Source organism: Meles meles, chromosome 17 (genome assembly GCF_922984935.1).
Source record: "Meles meles chromosome 17, mMelMel3.1 paternal haplotype, whole genome shotgun sequence".
NCBI classification, from domain to species: domain Eukaryota; kingdom Metazoa; phylum Chordata; class Mammalia; order Carnivora; family Mustelidae; genus Meles; species Meles meles.
The window spans coordinates 2,695,913-2,713,918 of NC_060082.1; the positions used below are offsets into that span (position 1 = coordinate 2,695,913).

The window sequence follows — 18,006 nt, forward strand, 5'->3', positions numbered from 1 at the left end:
CCCAGTTGTCCCGAATGCAGGGGCCTTGGGAGGCTGTCCTGGCCCCTCACTTATGCTCATGCTCTCCTCAGCTGGGAGCCGGGACACAAGCACGCTGCGGGGTGGGGAGGGGTGCACACAGGGCCCGAGACTGTCGACAGAGCTCTCCCGACAAAGCAGGACTCTGGAAAGTGAGACTCTGAGCTGCTGGTGATCTCAGCCTTGGCCCCCGGAGCAGGACAAAGACCTGCCGTCCCTAAGAGAGGTTTGAGGGTGGTTTCCCCGTCCTGCGGAATGTGAGGGCTTCCCGGACAGGCCCTGGCCTCCCCTTCCTCTCTCTCAATGCTACAAGACTCTGGAGAAATCAGGATGTGGAGACCAGCAATCCCCCTGCTGCCCACCTCCCTCCCTCACACCTGCCTCCTGAGCCCTGCCAACGCCCACCCCAGAGCTGCCCCTCCGATCTGCCCCTCCCAGGAAGTGGCTGACCTGGAGCATCAGGGTTTGGGAAGGGAACTCACTGCCCCACATGGAGTCCAAGACTATCCAGACCCAGGTCACATCTACTCACTAGACATGAGACAATTTTGAAGTTATATGCTGATGCTTCCCCAAATGAATGGGCCTCCAGAACTTTCACCATAATGTCCAGACCCTGGATTATCATGGGATTTACAGTAGATTTTCTGATGCTCTTCTGCATACCCGGACGTGTAGTATGTCTGCTACTTCCTTCCCTTTGGTCACATCTTGGTGATGGAATCCCCATGGGAGGTCAGCATGAGGGCAGATGGACTGAGACACGATGCTAGCAGCTATGATCCCAGCGCAGCTGAGGTCCAGGCATCACTGCTCGGTTCCTCCCCCACACCTGTCCTCCCTCTGCATCCAGGTCGGGGTGCGATGTCCATGCACCTGCTGAGGTCTCCCTAGGACAGAAGGTGTCCTGGGAGTCCCCACAGGGTGGTGTATCCCTGCGAGAACATGGAAGCAGGACACACACTGGGACAGTCACTGACAGTGGGAAAAGAGGAAGGAAGAAGTGAGGGTGAGAGAGACGATCTCAGGAAAATCAGCCGATGGGGAAACCGAAGCCCAGTGTGGAGAGCAGGTGATGTGGTTTCTGTGGGGCCATTCAGTGTGGGTGCTGGGATGGGGTAGGAACAGGAACAGGCAGAGGAAGGTCAAGGAGCACTCATATGGGTGCTTCTGAGACAGGAGACTGGACACAGGACTGAAGGGCCCAGGTCACTCCGGAACTGCCATTCCCATCTGGGCTGATGGAGATGGGTTAGCAGGAAGGAGATAGGAAAAGATGTGCTGTGAATAGTAGTCAGGATTCTGCAGGAACCAGCAGTCTAGGATGCTTATAGATCCAGAGAGATGTGCTGTAAGGAATGGCTTACACTGTTATAGAGGCTGGTGAGTCAGGTCTGCGGGGAGGGTGAGCCAGGCTGAGAGGCAGATCTGCTGCTGGGGTTCAAGTCCAACGTCATCAGAGGAGACACAAGGATGAGATAATACCCCAGTTCCAGTCCGATGGCTGTCTGCTGTTAGAATACTCCTTTGCTCATGGGAGGTCAGTCTTTGCTCTTGCTGAGGCCTTCAACTGATGTGGCGAGGCCCACCCACACCGTAGAGGGCAGTCTGCTTTACTCAGAGTTCATCATGGACACTCTTTATAGGTTTGTTTGCATAGAATATCCCAGGGAATTTACAGAAAATTTTTGGGACTCATAAGTGAGGTCGCCAAGACTACAGGATATAAGGCCCACAGGGAGGGAAGGCACCTATCGGACACTAGTCAGGATGTAATACAGATTTGTTTATTTATTTTCTCAGTCATTCCTATTTCATTTCTGTATTTCTAATGTGGACCTTATTTCTGTAAAAACACACACTTGAGACAGATACAAAACCATGCCGGCCATATATTAACATCATTTTTCATGACCATTCCATTTTCTCCTCAAAGATAAAAATCCAAATTAACTAACCTACTCATTCATTCCTTCAAGGATTGAAAACTTGTAACATTTTCTTTAATCAGGTTTTCCGACCATGAACTCTAACGTTCAACACCCCCAAACCCACTAGGTCCTCCATCAAAAACAATATCATTTTGGAAATCGTTATAAGAAGATAATTATATACAAGCACTTTGGTTCAGACTTCAAAAACTAATTAAATATTATTTCAGACAGAAAAGGAGACACTGATTTCCACTGACAGGAATTGTGATGTTAAAAGTTTGGAAAAGTTGTCAGACATAAAGTGTACACAAAGATGGTCACAGTGACACAAACTGTATGTCTGATACCAAGGGTACGATTAAGTGTGTGATGCGTGCACGCGCGAGAGATGCAGGTTTCATGAAGGTACACAGTGCAAACATACTGTGATACAGATTCAGTTCTACAGAAATACCAGGTAAAAGAAAAGATCATCTCCATTATGGTGTTCATCGTACTAAAAGATGCAGAGAAAAAAATTAGAGGAAAAAGTTAAAACGGTTTATTACTAGATAGTGCAATTACAGGTAATTTCTCTAAAACTTTTCTAAGCTTTTCTGGTTTTTCCAAATTTCTGAAACAAATGAATTTTGTGATTCTCAGAAAATAAATTTAAGGATTGGGGCAAGTCAACTACAGTGGCTTATTAATGCCCATTTCTCCCAATGATTACAACAAAAACCTTGGACAAAGCAACAAGCAAGTATATGAGGACTCTGAAAAGTGGGCAGCCTACGGATTGGAGAAGGCGGAAGTAAGAACCAGTGAGACCCAGGATGGATGTGAGTTTCAGGGGATTTTCTTTTCCTGTTTTCCTTCCTGGTTTGACACCTTGATGGGCCAAATCCCCAACCTACGTAGCCAGAACACAGATCATAACCTCAGAGAGAACCAAGAAAGATGGTCCTGGTGAGCCAGAGAGTGTGGGGAGCAATTCCCGGGCTCCTTACTGCCTGCCTGGCCCCGTGGCTAGCCTCTGAGTTCAGCGTCCCATGAAGCCTGAGAGACACCTGCAGAGCATCTATGGCCCCAGAGAGAAGTGGGAAGGAAGAAAGGAGCCCCGTGGCCAACAGAGCGTGAGAAGAATCCTTGTGTCTTCTGGTTCCTCTCAGTCCTCTCACCTTGGGGGAGTCTGGTCTAGTCTATCCCAGGACACGGGGAGGACGGGGGAGGAGGGGTCGGTGGGAAGAAGTGTAGCTATCACACCAGGAGAGCCCCGGGTTTCTAGCTAGGGCTCTACGTAGCCAAAAGATACAGGGAAATCTCAGAAAAGAAAGAGCAAGAAAAGAATCCCCAACATGAGTCCTAAGCCCTTCTCCGAACGGCACCGCGGAGGACAGGGCTGAGGAACAGCCGCAGAGGCGATGATCCCTGACCTGGGACATAATCCACCTCCCGAGTCCCAGGTTATGCGCTGAATGACACACGTGCGCCGAGGACCTGAGCGCCGTAACGCAGGCTATGAAGTCACCGACAGGGGACCAGCAGCCACAGAGGGCGAGGCAGGACTGGCCAGACGGGTGGCGTGCTGACACAGACACAAATCAGCTCCATCTCGAGACAGTGTTTATAAAGCCCAGAGTCTCACGATAGCCCCCACATCTAGATAAAATCCGAAGTAACTAGAGGGGGTGCCTGGCTACCTCAGTCCACGGACCATGTGAGTCTCAATCCCAAGGTCATGCGATCAAGCCCCACTCCGGGCATGGGGCCCCCAACAACCTGAAACACAGAGTCGGTGCAGTTTGAGCTCCACAACTCAAGTAAATGACAGTCGGGCCCCTGGGTCGCTCAGTCGGTTGAGAGTCTGACTCTTGATGTCAGGTCAGGTCCTGATCTCAGCTCGTGAGTTCAAGCCCCGAACTGGCTCCAAGGGACACCCTGAGTCTCTAAAAACAAGACCCTCGTTGTCGGACGTCCAGAGCAGCTCCCACAGCTTCTCACGGCTACTGGTTGCTCGTCCCTTTCATCTCCCGGTCCCACCTGCAGCCCCCAGCAATGTACCAGATCCACACCTGACATGGGTTTTTCAGCCTCTTTGCTCAGATTTAAAAAGGGAAATGAAAAGGTCTTTTAATATCCAGAATGGATCAGCTTGGGTTTAAACAATTTTCTGTGCATCGTCTAGAACCAAATGTCCGTGTCCTCCCAGGCTGGTCGTCCCCAACTGCTCTGGTCCAGCTCCAAGCAGGCTGTGGGCAGAGCCAGGTCTGGCTGACCCTTAAGGTAGCAGGAAGCCTCAGGCCAGCAGGGGCAGCCAGAAAAGGGGCACAGGAAAAGCTGCTCCTTGTTCTTTTCCTTCCTCTGCGGGGACCTGGTGACAGGGAAGCAAGAGGTTCCCCTGCAGGACCGCAGCAGGTGCACATCCGTCCTTGCACACGGTCCTCATGCCTAAAGCTCAGGGGCCCAGGGGGTGCTGCCAGGAGCAGGAGGGGGACTAACATGGATTTAGAGGTCAGTGCTCTGGGTCCCGGGAGCGCACTGAGGCTCCCGAGTGCTCTGCAGACACGGACATTCATCCAGTCTAGGCCCACGGAATGGGTGAGAGAGTGGGATGGGGTGCAGAGGGCAGGGAGCCCCGTGTGGCTCTGTGGGGGGTATCATGGCCTCGTGCACTCACCTCCTGTCCTCACCCCCTCACTGTCCGGACTGCACTAAGGATAGGAATCATGTCCAACGTCTGTCACCCACCGTGTGCTGTGTGGCTAATGACAACATCACCACCTGCTGGAGTTCCTGCTTCCCAGTGCCCGGGACGTGGTGTCTCCCTGCTCCCTGCCCACCAGCAAGGGTGAGCTGTAGGGACCCCGGAGGGAACAGAGCTGAGCTCAGAAACGGACCGCACGATTCAGGGACACAGCCCTGCTCCGCCAGCGACCCAGATGGGACAATGTTCTCAGACACTTCGAGTCCTCCTTGCTACTGTGATCTGCGTGTTTCTGGGTCAGCCCTGGTTCTGACCAGACAGCTGCACGGCTGGAGGCTGGTCTGTGTGTGTCTGTGTTTCTGTGTGTGTGTGTGTTTCTGTGTGTGTGCGCTGCTGTGTGTTTGTGTGCATGTGTGTGTGTGTGTGTGTGCTCCTGTGCAGACAGTGAGGTTTGGGGATGAGAAGCTTCTCTACTTCCCTCTGATTGGAGGTTATCTACCTGCTTCCAGTGGATCTCCAGGTCAGCTGCGAGATGGAGAGGAAAGGGCATTTGAGACCCACTTTGTCTTCCTTGAATTACTAATTCGGGCCAACAGCATTTGGCGTTGTCACCTGGGGGAATGGTGGTAGAGCATGGGAGGAGAGAAAATGTGTCCCTTACCCAGGGGGGAACTTACAATATTTCCCTGGATCCGGTGAACAGCTCCCACGGCCCCCACACACTCCTGCGCTGTTATTGCCTGATTACACACGTGACCACAGCTTCTGCTTCCCTTCCTGTGGGAGAGGAGCTCCTGCTCTTTCTCACCAGGTTCCTGGTATTACAGAAAGGGACGTGGGGGACGTGACCCTGCGGGGAGAGGGCCGAGGAGGACATGGGGGCAGGGGTGTGGCTAGTGGGGCTGGGGTTTAGTGATGGGGCTGAGCAAAGGGCGTGGTCGGGGACATTTCCCTGGGCATCAGTGGTGTGACTGGTCCCTGAACCCCAGGAACAGGGGCCTCAGAGAGACAAGGACACGGGGGATGGGAAGGGTCCTGCCCAAACCCTGGGAAGCACCGCCCTGTGAGCGAAGAGCAGCCCTGGGGGGACAGCGGAGAGTCTGGGAGGACGGAGGTGGGCCCGGGTTCCAGGGGACTGACCGTCAGGGAACACGAGGAGAGCGGGTTGGAGCCGGAAAGGGGCATCAACGGTGTCACATGGGGGTCCCCTCCTGGTGCTCTAGGGGTCCCCGTGAGGTGAGGCCAAGGTGCGGGCTCAGGTGTGGAGCAGGGGCAGCACGGGGACCGAGTGAGGACTGCAGGGAAGGAGCCGGCAGGGTCAGGGGGATGAGCCAGAGAGAGGCATGCAGGAGACGACATGTCCCCAGAGAAGGGACCTGAAGTGCAGGGAAAAGTCCTCACTGAGCCCCGAGGAGCTCCGCATCCTGCGTGGGGACAGCAGAGAGGGGCACGCGGGTGTCACTCTGTGCAGTCAGTTAAAGCTCACTGTCAGGAACTAGAAACTTCTGCCTTGTCCTGAGCAGTAGGAGGCCAGAGCGTTGGCCAGCAGGACAGGACAGAAGGAGGTTGGGCAGGATGAGGGACAGCCAGCCGAGGCCTGGAGAGACGGGCCTGGAGCTCCGTTCCCTGGGCTGAGTCCTGACTCTGATGCTCCCATCCATGTGGCCTGGAGAGTCGGCCTTTCTGGCTCCTTCTACTGGTCTGTAAAGTGGGCACAAGGATCCCCACCGCACAGAGAGTCCACGAGGACCCAGTGAGTTAGCAGCGAGCAGAATGTCCGAACAGTGCGGGTCACAGAGCCTGCCCTCAGCAAGCAGGGACGATTACGAGTTCACGTTGTCTGTAAAGAGCTCTCAGCGCAGGACTGACGGCCGGGGGTGCTCAAGACGGGTCCGGGGGGATGTTGTGATTCTCCATGGTTTGCCCCAGAGGCTGAGGTTCTGCAAGGCAGTTTGGTGTCATACAGATGTGGGGACAGTGGGGACCATCTAAGGTTGTCACGTAGCAGAGGCTAAGTGGTCCTGGAACAGGTTTGGATCAATTTATTTACTCAGTTTCCCTGATCTACCACTGTGTGTGTCTCACGGGGGCTTGTGCACGAGGATTTAGCACAGAAAGAACTGCTGGACCCATCCAGTCCCTGCTCAGAGCTGTCGGAGGTGGAAGAGACAGGACCAGAGCTGCGGGCGTCATGCTCAGGAGACAGGTGTCCCCGGGGCGGGATTCTCCTGCTTCTTCTAGTTAAATCACGGTCATGTCCTGGCCTGGCCTGTGGACCTCACTGTAGACAGTAGTGAGAGAGTTCTCCTCTTCTAGATGTGGTTCTCCCCTACCCTGGAATGCAGACAGAGGGTTCCTGGAACAGCTGAGGGACGCAGAGGGGCCCCCACAGACCCAGGGCTGCTGACATGACCTCCCCCAGTGCCCAGCACTGCATGGACCCCAGGAGAATGTCCTTAGTTAATACTGTGTTGCCTGGAAAGGGTTACAGAGGCCTGGAGACAAAAGCCTGCAGATGACGGGGATCGACAGGCCCACACCCAGGCACAGAGGGACTAGGGAGAACCCAGGCCGCCTCCCCCCCCAGCCTCACCTTGTCCCTTTGGTCTCCAGACTCCTGCTGGCTCAGTTCTGCATAGTGGCTGCCACCATCATGGTCCCTGGGCTCCTCCTGTGATCCTGTCCCTGAATCACACACAGATGGAGCTTGAGTCTCAGCCTGGAAACCTGTACCCTCCCCTTCCATGACCCCCATGACCGTGGTCACACCTGCCAGCTTCCTGCAGGGACATTTCCTAAGCCAGAAAATGCAGGAGAAAAAGAGCCCAGAGTCCAGTAGTTGAGGGAGGTGTCTGGGTACAGGAAGGAAAGTGCAACCTGCCTCTCCCGGGCTCCACGTTCTTCTTTTTCCCACGTCTCTTCCAAAGGTAAATCCCAGCTCCGAGGATCAGCAGCAGCAGGACCGCAACAGACGCCAGGATACCGGGCAAGTGGGCAGCACTGGTCTGTCCTTGCGCATCTGTTTCCATCGCACAGAGAGTGATGAAGGTTGAGGCAACAGGGAACTGAGGACGCCCATTGCCAGGCACATGGAGACTCTGAAGGGACCTGATCAGAAGCTTGAGAGGGAGGAGCAGGGCAGGGGCTCTCACTCAGCCAGTTCCTGAGCTCCTGCTTGGGGCCGGGGTGCTGAGAGGAGCAGGAAATGGTGCCCGCCCTTGAGGTGCTCCTCAGCCAAGGGAGGCCTGAAAACATGCTAAAGGCAGCCAGCCAGAGCCATTCCAGGACACTAGGGCTTACAGCTTTTACCCAGGTCATCAGGGAGGGCCTCCTGGAGGAGGTGATGGGCAAACCTGGTCTTGAGGGAGATGTAGGAGATTGTCCAATATTCAGGGTGGGTGAGGCATCCCAGGAAGGAGAGCCATGACCAGGAATGGCTGTGACTACTCTCCAGCCCTGGGAGCTGTCAGCATCCACTGGGACAGTTGGTCAGGCAGGGGGAGCTGGGTGGGAGACTGAGAGGGAGGCAGGAGCCTCTTTCCAGAGGGCCCAGTGGTTCCCTCAGCCATGAGGTTCCTCTGGGATCAGGGATATTAGGCAACAGGTCCCCAGCAGCTGGTGGAAGAGGGGGTGGAGGGAGAGGTGGCTCACAGGGAACCAGGTCATTCATTCATTCAGGGACACCCTGACTGTGAGCAAAGTGTCCGAGGCTGAGGCTGGGACAGGTATTCAACGGAACAACAGACATGTCCCCTGCCCTCCAGGGGTTCAGACTGCACAGGACACTAATCCTGGGCCAGAGCATCAGCTCCCAGTGTGGGGCCACTGACCACTCCTTAGAGGAGACGATGTGTGAGGGCAGGACATCAGCAGCTCCTGCAGGACCCTAAGTCATCAAGGCTGAGGAGCCCCTGTGCAAACTCTCTTCATGCTGAGACTGCCCCAGCACAAGACCCTGTGGGACTGCCCGGGTCACAGGCCCCCAGAGCCAGCTGCAGGGAGGGGTCCCTGGATGGGAATAAGTGGGGAGTGGAGGACTCCTGACTTGCAAGGGCTGAGGGCAGAGGGAGGGGCCTGAGCAGAGGCTGGCAGCAGAGGAGAGCGGGACACATCGGGACTGTAGGCGAGCAGGTGGGTGTGACGTGTGTCCGTGAGACCAAAAACCGGCAGAGGAGCCCCGAGCCCTGAATCCTGCAGAAGTCACTGGCCCAGACCCCTCAGATTACACAGATCACAGATACCCCCAACTTGCTTTTCCTGAAAACCACCCTGGACACACTCGGGATGATGGATGAGGGCAGAGAGAGGTACCTGCGGGGTACTGCCCGGACCAGCAGGGGTGAGGGCTGGAGAGCAGCACAGGAGGGACAACAAAGGGCAGAAGCAGGTGGGATGTGTCTGCCAGAGTCCTGGATGGGGTGACCAGGTGGCAGGGGGTGACATAAACATGGGGGACAGAAGCCACGGACGCATACCCAGAGCTCGCTTAGCTCTGGTTTAGACTCTGCCCTCTGGCGGGTGCACTCACCGAGGCTACAGATGTCCCCAAGGTCCAGGGTGGCAGTTCTCTGGTCCACCTGGTTGCTGACCACACAGGTGAGGCTGGGGCTGGGCTGGCTCAGGGGCAGGTTCACAGCCAGGGTCCAGGGGTTGGGGGATGGTCCTGGGACCGGTCTCTGCTCCAGCTCCCTGGGGAGGCCCTGGCTCTCCCAGGATACCAGCAGGTCCTCCCTGGTTCCTGTGGTGTTACACTCCGCAATGACATTGCACCAGCCCTGTGTGACTGACAAAATTGAGGTCCAGATCTGGGGAGGAGGCACAGACTCTGGGGCGGGAGGGACAAGAGGACAGAGTCTCAGTGAGTGGAGAACATCACAGCTCCTGCCTTCTCTTCAGATTCTCCCTGACACTCTGGCTTCCTCCCCCTAAGGACAGTGATTGCATTTTATGAATCACAGAGAATTGACCCAAATATCCAGCAGGTACCCATAGGAAAGGGAGCAACTGAGTTCAGCTCTATGTGATTTACTAGACTGAGCACATTTCACAAATCTCCCACGAGAAAATAGTTGCTGGATTCCCCCACTCATAATCCAGTAAGTCTGAGACAGTGTGGGGTGTCCCCTAGAAGAAGGAGAAGTCTGGGACAAGATTCATTCTCATTCAGGCTCTGGTCTAGCTTTTCCTGCTCAGATGGTTCCCCACTAGCCCGCTCTGGGAACCCAGAGATAAACCCCAAGCTCCCACCAGGAGAGAAAGCAGGGGTGAGGCAGAACACACTGGAAACACCTAAGATGGCCACCACGAGTGTGGCTGGGATAGGCACTGAGCTTCGGTCCACCCAGGAAGACAAGGGACAGACTGACAGTTTTCAGAATCTCCCAGACCTGACTGTGACATCCTCCCTCTCTCTGGAGCAGGACGTCTCCCTGTGCAGGGGGGAGGGGTGCAGGGAGAGCGAGCTGCTCCCTGAGGGTCTAAGGAAGGATTACCCTCTGAATTCTCCTCCATCCGTGGAGGTTCAGAGCTGGACCCTGGAGTCTGTGAGTGAGCTGTCTCGGGCTGGCCTGAGAAGGACAAGGGGATGAGGTGGGGAAAATCACAGGCAGGATTCCAGATCCTTCGAAGTGAAAAGTGTCCCCCAACCATGGCCACGTGCTGACCCTTAGAGCCTGAAGGTATCTTAGGTTCCATGGCAAAGGGGAAATGAGGTTGAAAACAAGTTGACTATAAACTAGAGATGGTCTGAAATCCCTGGACAAGCCCCATGTGATCACAGGGTCCTCACAAGTGGGAGGAGGCAGGAGACGAGGTGGGAGGGACACGGTACCAGAGGGACTCATCCCACCTGTGCCACCTGTGAAGGGGGAGGAAGGGGCCAGAAGCCATGGGATACTGGTGCCACTACTCCGGAGCCTCCAGAGAGGAGCACAGCCCTGCCGACACCTGGACCTCATGGCAGAGGCTCTGGGGTCTGACTCCTGCCCTACAGCCCAGGAGGACCCCGGGGGGGTGTGGTCAGCCACTGAGGTGTTGTCACCTGTTACAGCAGCACTAGACAGTAAGAGTCTCGCTAAGGACTCCAAGTCCTATGGGGACAATGAGTGTTATGGCAAAATCCCTGTTTCCCACCATTCTGTGTTCCTTCCTGAAGCACAGACGTGATTTATCCCTGGTGTGAGTCTCAGCTCTGCCTGCATTTGTGGTGACCTCATAGCATCTATTTTCTGGGGAGAAGATCGAGTCCGAAACCTGTGGTCTGGAAGGAATCCTGCAAGCAGGGTGCATGGACACTCCCGGGGACAGCGGGAGGGGGTCAGCTGTGGGACTGGGGGAGGGGCCGCCAAGTACCGTAGACCGTCAGGTTGAAATCCTGGTCATGTTGTATTCCTGTAGTTAATCTAACTCGAGCCCGGTACAGCCCACTGTCCTCAAGTGTCAGGTTGTCAATCTGCAGGCTCGTTTCATTGGGTACATGGACCCTATTCTCCAACTTGTCCTGGAAGTTGGCCCATTGTGGAACATCTCTCCCCGGAAACACGTGCAGCATGACTATGTATTTTGATCTGGATACGATGCCCCAAGACATATTCTCCAGTTCAGCCCCTGAAGATAATTCTGGATTTCTGACCACATGAAACAGCACAGAAGTTCCTTGAATCCTCTTCAGAGTAACAGGGATTCCAGAATCATCCACGGCAGACTCACGGGCTCCAGGACTCTGGGTCACAGCGCTGCAGACACCTAGGGCATAGGACACAGGAAACATGGGTGGTTTTCATTAGGAATAAAGGAGGAAACCCTAGAACCATCTTCCTGAAATCCATCCCATGTGCCCCCTGGAGTCTGGGAAGGCAGGAGAGTGTCATAAGTTTGGGGCGAGGCTGGAATCCCTCCTGGTCCCAGGGGAGCGTCCCCTTGAACAGGTCAGGGGAACTTGCTCACCTGCAGTGTCCTGACCCCTGACAGCGAGACGGTGAATGCCAGGGGAGTTTGGATTTGAAGCAGGAGCCCATTTTGGGGGCCACAGTGAGTGCATTTCTGCAGGAGGCCGGTTCTCACGGGGCTGCAGAAACCCCCATGCCCACAGACTGTGCGAGCTGTCCCTGGAGGGGGTCGCTTCTGGGGACTCCCGTCTAAGGAGCAGAGCGCTGCTAACGTGATGGACGGCCCTCAGGGACAGCACTTCTGACAGGAGTGTGACCCCATTTTACTGTGACCCTGTCTCCTGCTCGCTGTGATGAAGCCTGCCGCCGTATTGTGGGCGGCCCCGTGGAGAGACCCTCATGGGGAGGAACGGAGGGCAGCCTCTGGCCAGCAACCAGGGAGGAGTGAGGCTTCCATCCCGCAGCCACAGGACGTGCACCCTGTCGTCAAGTGCCTGCGGGAGCCTGGCTGCCCAGCCTCCTGGGTGGGTCATGGGCAACCCTTGAGCTCCAGACAGCCCCAGCCCAGACCTGATGTCCGTCCCAGTGCACCTAAGGACCCAGCCGTCGTCCCCTGGGTCCTGATCCACACAAGCTGGGAGCCCACACCTGATGTGTGTCCAGGCACTGAGGGGCGGCAGGTGACCCCCCGCAGGTGACCACGGAGGCGCTGACGGTGGTGCCCTGTCCCCTTCCAGAGCAGGCCCATAGTCAGGCTCGGCAACGCTGGGCTGCTGTCTCTCGCACGTCCAGGAGCCCCAGGCCTGAGGACAGGGGAGCTCCCCGGACTGAGGGAAGGTCTGCCGCACGGGCTCCCTGCCCTGGTAGCTGCCACAGGGGCCGCAGCAGGGACACAGACCATGGAATCGCCCCTAGGGGTGTCTCTCGCCATCTAGAAATAGCCGGATCTCTGCTCGTGCTTGTTGGCCGCACTCGTCACCCGGCCTGGCCCACTGCCAGGGACGAGAAAATATGGGGGAGATGATGACCGTCTGGTGAGCTCGCTGCGCCTGCCAGCAAGCCAGGGCTTCTGTGTGGACGGCACGCACGGCTCTGCAGACACTGGGATGACACATGGGGGGTCTAATCGGCCGAAGTCAGCTCAATCTCAGCCTCTGACCGACCCTGCTCATCGCCCCCCTGAGAGCGACCCCAGCAGCTCTCCCCCAACATTGCTGAGGTTCCCACCAACACATGGTGACTGAACTTTCAGATCTTTGCTAAATTGATAAGAGAAAGTGCTGTGACCTCATATTCTAACGAGCATTTCTCTGTACACGAACCCGGTCACCACGTCCCACGGCTGTCGATGTCCTCTGGCCACCGTGAGCCGTCTGCTCCTGGCCTCGGCCCGTGCCTGTGTTTCTCTTTTTAGCACCTCGGAGCTAGTTCTATATTGAAAAGATTAGCCTGTTTCCTAAAAAATAACACAAACAGTGCCGGGTTTGCATCTCAGTCTTGTCTCGGACTAATGGCCCTGCCGCGGTCCTCACGCAGTTACACGTGCGGACCCTGTAAGGCTTCCCGGATTATCGCTCACATAAACAGATCAGCCCCCACATCAAAGTGTGCCCCTAATTCTCTCTTCTTTCCTTCTGGAACCTTCTTGCTTCAGTGTTCCGCTGTGAGTCTGACATAGGGACCGTGCTTGGGTCTCAGACCGGGAGGTCTGGCGCAGCCGGGCGGTCGGCAGCCTGGAGGGGAGGGTCTGGGAGGCCTGAGACCAGGTCCTCTGTCCCCTTGAGCGAGTGGATGGGAGCAGTCACGTGGCCCCCCTGCTTTCGGCCTTCCCTCTGGGATGGGGACGTACTAGCCGTGCTGCCCCCAGAATGAGCGCTAGGATGTCAGGAGAGGAAGGCGTTCCCATCCCTGTGAGCTGCTCTCACCGCCACGATGGTTCTTGACAAGCGCTCCGGGATCAGCCTGGCCTTTCCAGGCTCAGTTTGGAGCCCATGTCTCTCCCCCAGCTGCCCCTCTCGGGGGCTTCTCCTGGGATCAGGGATGGGCCCTGGGACACAGATGTCCAGGGTGCGATCCCATAGGTGGCCACGGGGAGTCGAAGTCCTGCCGGGGCCTTCCTGACCGAGATGACACTCCTGGCTTGTCCACAGCAGCTGGCTTCCGTGGCCCCTGTCCCATCCCTGTCCCCAGGTGGCTGAGCCCCCCGAGCTGCTGGGCAGAGTGGTGGAGATGGAGGGAGGACCAGAAGTCCTTCTCCCACGCGCGGGGGACAACAGTGTCTATCCCGCCTGCGCTAGGTGTGCGCCTGTCCCCTCTCCTCAGGGCGTCATCTCGTGACTGGACAGTATTCTGGGCTCATTCAACGCTGTCCTATGGATTCTGGGCTGAGTCAAGCAGAAGTTCAGGGGGGCACGTCCTCCCAAGAGTCAGCACCATGAAGGACATGAGTCTTCTCTCTGTCGGCCACAAACACGATGAACCCGTGCACACACAGGACATCTATGTCGATCGATCGGGCTTCCTGGTGGCCTGGAGAGGGCTGGACTTTGTCTCTTCCTGGGACGGGGTTTCCTCATGAATTCATGGAAGAACAACAGTGTCCTGTCACACCCGTGTCCCCACCCAGTCCATGGCCACGGCCCATCTCGTGTGCAAATATGCAGAGTGTGGTGCACACAGGACGCCAACCACAGAGAAGCCGCCTTGTTCTGACCGGGGGACGGTGCCCGGGGCTCCCGAGGGACAGCAGATCTGTCCCCAGGGCGGTACCTGCCCACGGGCTGCTCCCCAGGAATTCTGAGCCCACATTGTCCTCTCAGTGGCCCCCGCATGGGTCAGAGTGGTCCACCCAGGGGACAGCAACACGGACGCTGTTGTTTCTGCCGACCACGGGCAGCAGCTGTGTGGCTCCTTCCAGGCTGTTCCTGAGGGGCTGCTTGACACCCCCCCCCCACCCGCCCCTGTGGCAGCTCGCTGTCCTGAGCGGGTGCACACCGGGGTCCACACACCGGGGCGGGAGCTTGGCAGACCCCGCTCAGGAGCAGAGACAGAGACAGCAGAGGGTCTGAGGGCTACAGGGAGCCTCGAAGATGTATCCTTTCCTCCTTGGAGGGGGGAGGAGGTGACCACAGGTGGTCCTGGGCTCTGGGTTCTGAAGGGGCTGAAGCAGGCTCCCCGGCTGTCCATCCCCGTCAGGACACAGGATGAGGACAGGACAGGAGGAAGACATGGAGCAGAAGCCTTGGAGAAGCCACAGGACAGTCCTGTCCAGGGGGAGACCCAGATTCCCAGGATGTCACAGCTGGAGGGCCTTTGAGGGGACCTTTCACAGATGAGGGATCCTTTGGGTGGGGGGACTGGTCTACGTCACCCAGAGCAGAGCCATACCTGCAGCCGGACTCCCTCTCCTCCAGTCCAGTGCTTCCTCTGCAGTGAGTTGCCTGACAGCACTCATCCTGCCCTCCCCCTGCTCTTCCCTCCCCTCCCCCTGCCCTCCTCCTGCCATCTCCAGGCTCCCCCTGCCCTGCACAGGGCTCCTCCCACCCAGTACTGCTGTCTGGTCAGTGGACTCTGAGCAGGTCTGGGGTCTCACCCCCCAGCTATTGTCCCGGGAGAGAAGACTCAAGTACTTGGCGGGCTTTGGCAGGGCAGGGACGCGGGGCTACCTGAGGGTTCACCGGCACCTGCTGGAAAGGGGGGAACCCGGGAGAGAGGAGGCTCAGTCCTCAGGCTGTGGGGGAGGAGCGGCCCAGAAGCTGGAAGCCCACTCAGGACGGGAGGAAGACACGACAGTGCTCAGATCTGCAGAAGGTGCTGACCCCAAGGAGGGACAGAAGGTCAGGGGCGGGGTGGGTGTGAGCAAGAGAGTCTGAGTTTATTTAAATTAGATGAAACTTAACTTCCCACCGTCAATATAAAATTTTGTCAATTTCTCTGTTTTCCTTCCTTCATTCCCTCCCTCCCTCCCTGCCTTCTTTGCTTTCTTTCTCAATCTTCCAACCTCGATGTTCACCGACGACACCGTGTAACTTCCCGCATGTCTCCAGCTCAGTAAAACAGGGAAAGTGGAGAAAGCCCACACGCAGACAGGACGGTACCTGTTAACGTGGTCTCCGCGCCGTGCCAGGCTCATTTTCTAATGAGGAAAGACCCTGTTTGCAAATGTCCTCTGATTCCAGAAACGTCCTGGAATCCCTGCAGCCCAGGGAGGGCTGTTTCACTCGAACCAAACATTATAGACAGTAACAGCCTCCCCTCCCCTCCTCAGAATTCACAGTTCTGGGGATCTTAGTGTTTTCTCCTTTGTTCTTATTTAATGTGTTACACAGAAGCACACGGTCTCCCATGAAGTAAGAACCAGAAAGTGGGACTCCGCTTAACACAGTGCTACAGTTGCCTTTCTGGAGCCCTCTCTGCTTCTCTCCTGCCCGCCTCAGCTCACCCCGACTCAGAGCCCAGGTCAGCAGTCTCCTGTTCCCGGCTCACCCCTACACACAGCAGGTGGTGCAGACCCTTGAATTCTGGAGGCTCCTTTCCTTCCTTTGCAAACAGAATGTCCCTGGATTCGGGGCCTCAGCTTGCCCAAGGAGCCAGACTAGCGCGGCCCCTCCAGCTCAGATGGGGACTCGGGGTCGGCTCCTCCTGCACACAGCAGCTGCAGAGGCTGCGGGTCCCTGTGCACGGTGGCGGCGGGGGGGGGGGGGGGGATGTCCGTCCCCACCCCGGGTCCCCTGCAGCCCCTTCTCTGTCTCCTCCATCCTCTCCCCAGGAGACTCCGGGGTCTCACCCCCACCCTGGGAGGGGGAGGGGATTCCCTTCTAGGCAGCCAGGCAGCCGGGTCAGGGTTCCCAGCCTGGCCTCAGCCCAAAGCTCCCTTTGTTCCCTTTGTCCCCCCCGGGGGCTCTAACCCAGCGCACCGCGTGTGCTCCATCATCACGGAGCTGCTCTGTCTGGTTCTTCAGCACAGACCTCAGCCAGCCCGGGAGCTCCTGCCTCCCTGCCCACCCGGCGGCCTCCCTCCCAGGGGGCCCGGGCCACTCACTGAGGAGGAGGCTGGTGAATCGCAGGAGCCAGGAGGCCCCGCACAGGTGAGGGTCTTCTGAGCAGGCGCCCATTGCCAGCTTCTTCCCTGCTGGCTCTGCCTGGGCCTGTGAGGAACAGCTTCACTGAGAAGAGCTCTAACACCCCTCCCCACCACAAGGGCGGGTCTGACTGTTAGTTCCTGGGACACAGCTGGCCAGTCTTGATTAAACCATTCCCATCTCTCCTGTTAGCTCAGCACCCGCAGGGGCCTCAGGAGATAACTGTAGAGTAAATGTGGAACAGCCGCCCTCTAGGAGGCCCGGTGCTCACAACCAGCCTGGTGGTCTCCCCTCCCCAGCCTGCACCCCTAGGACCCCTGACCTCTGTCCCTGGGCTCCCACTCAGCCCCGGCCGCCCTGCTCGCCAGTGTCAGCCAATGGCCAGGCACAGAGTCATCTCCTAGATCCAAGGACACAGGGCCTCTCCTGCTTTGGGCCTGTCCTCTGTCTTTACACCATTTCACGAGTCACATCTTCTTTCTGATTTTCTAGGAACCTCACTGTCAGGTGTCACGGTGAGAAGTTAGGAGCCTGAGAACAAAACACTCCTGGGAAGTTTCTCCCCCACACCCCAGTGCACACACGGCATGTCCCCACTGCTGGTCCCCAGGGCTCTGTCTGCAGCCTAGGGCCGGCCCTGCCCCCCACACAGGACAAAGTCCACCCCCACAGGAGCAGCCCCACAGCCCCCCTGCCCTGTGAGGCTCTGCCAGTCTGGGGCCGTGATCACACACAAGCAGGGCTGGACAGGGACACGCGCCTCTGGCCACAGGCTCATCGGCCTCAGATTCACGGCCATGTGCACAGGGTCATGTCCATCCTACTCTTCCCCAGAGGGGTTCCTATAACCTGAGAACCCAAACCTCCCATGGGCCCTAGGGGAGAAGCTCCAACACTAACCCTTGGCTGGTGCCCCTTTCCCTGCCCCCTGGGCTCCCCCTCAGCTGCTCAGACCCTCAGATCCTCAGGCTGGATCCCCAGGACTGGCCCGGGGCTCCGCACTCTAGGCGGTCAGCCTGTTGGCTGTTGAACTCATTTTATGGATGTGAGGCCCGAGACCTAAGGGTTTGGTCCTCCTGCCAGAGGTCACCCAGCAGAGCAAGAGTCAGGGTCTTGACTCCCAACAAGGAACTCTGGGAAATCTCGCGTCACCGCCGCTGTCCCATCCCAGTGTGTGGCCTCCAGCGATCACCGCATCCAGTCTGGGCTCCCCCGGAACTGCTCTGCGCCCCTCAGACCAGAGAGTCCTCGGCACTGCCTTGTTTCCCCCTCCCAGTGATGGGAGATCCCTTCCATGGGTCGTCCCTGAGCCTTGTGGGGAGAAAGTCCTCGGATGGAGTCCAGATCTGGTTAGCTCATTCCCTGGTCCCTTCAGGGTGATGGGGACCAAGTCGGCTGTG

General features: G+C 57.3%; 1 protein-coding gene across 3 annotated transcripts in view; it reads right to left on the reverse strand.

Annotated features, from left to right (window-relative positions):
* The window catches only part of LOC123927435 (T-lymphocyte surface antigen Ly-9-like), a 33,827-nt gene extending 17,106 nt beyond the window's left edge, over positions 1-16,721 (reverse strand). The window contains exons 1-7 of one of the 3 annotated variants that reach the window (XM_045981998.1): positions 16,567-16,720; positions 10,990-11,382; positions 10,131-10,205; positions 9,167-9,463; positions 7,520-7,657; positions 7,232-7,323; positions 6,658-6,972 (exon numbers count right to left, since the gene is read on the reverse strand). In XM_045981998.1, the coding sequence (XP_045837954.1) occupies positions 6,880-6,972; positions 7,232-7,323; positions 7,520-7,657; positions 9,167-9,463; positions 10,131-10,205; positions 10,990-11,382; positions 16,567-16,639 (1,161 nt within the window). In that variant the 5' untranslated portion in view covers positions 16,640-16,720 and the 3' untranslated portion in view covers positions 6,658-6,879. Of the gene's footprint in view, positions 1-6,657; positions 6,973-7,231; positions 7,324-7,515; positions 7,658-9,166; positions 9,464-10,130; positions 10,206-10,989; positions 11,383-16,566 lie in introns of those variants that run through there. The other 2 variants (XM_045981999.1, XM_045982000.1) reach the window with 2 other exon arrangements.
* Positions 16,722-18,006: the final 1,285 nt, after the last annotated feature.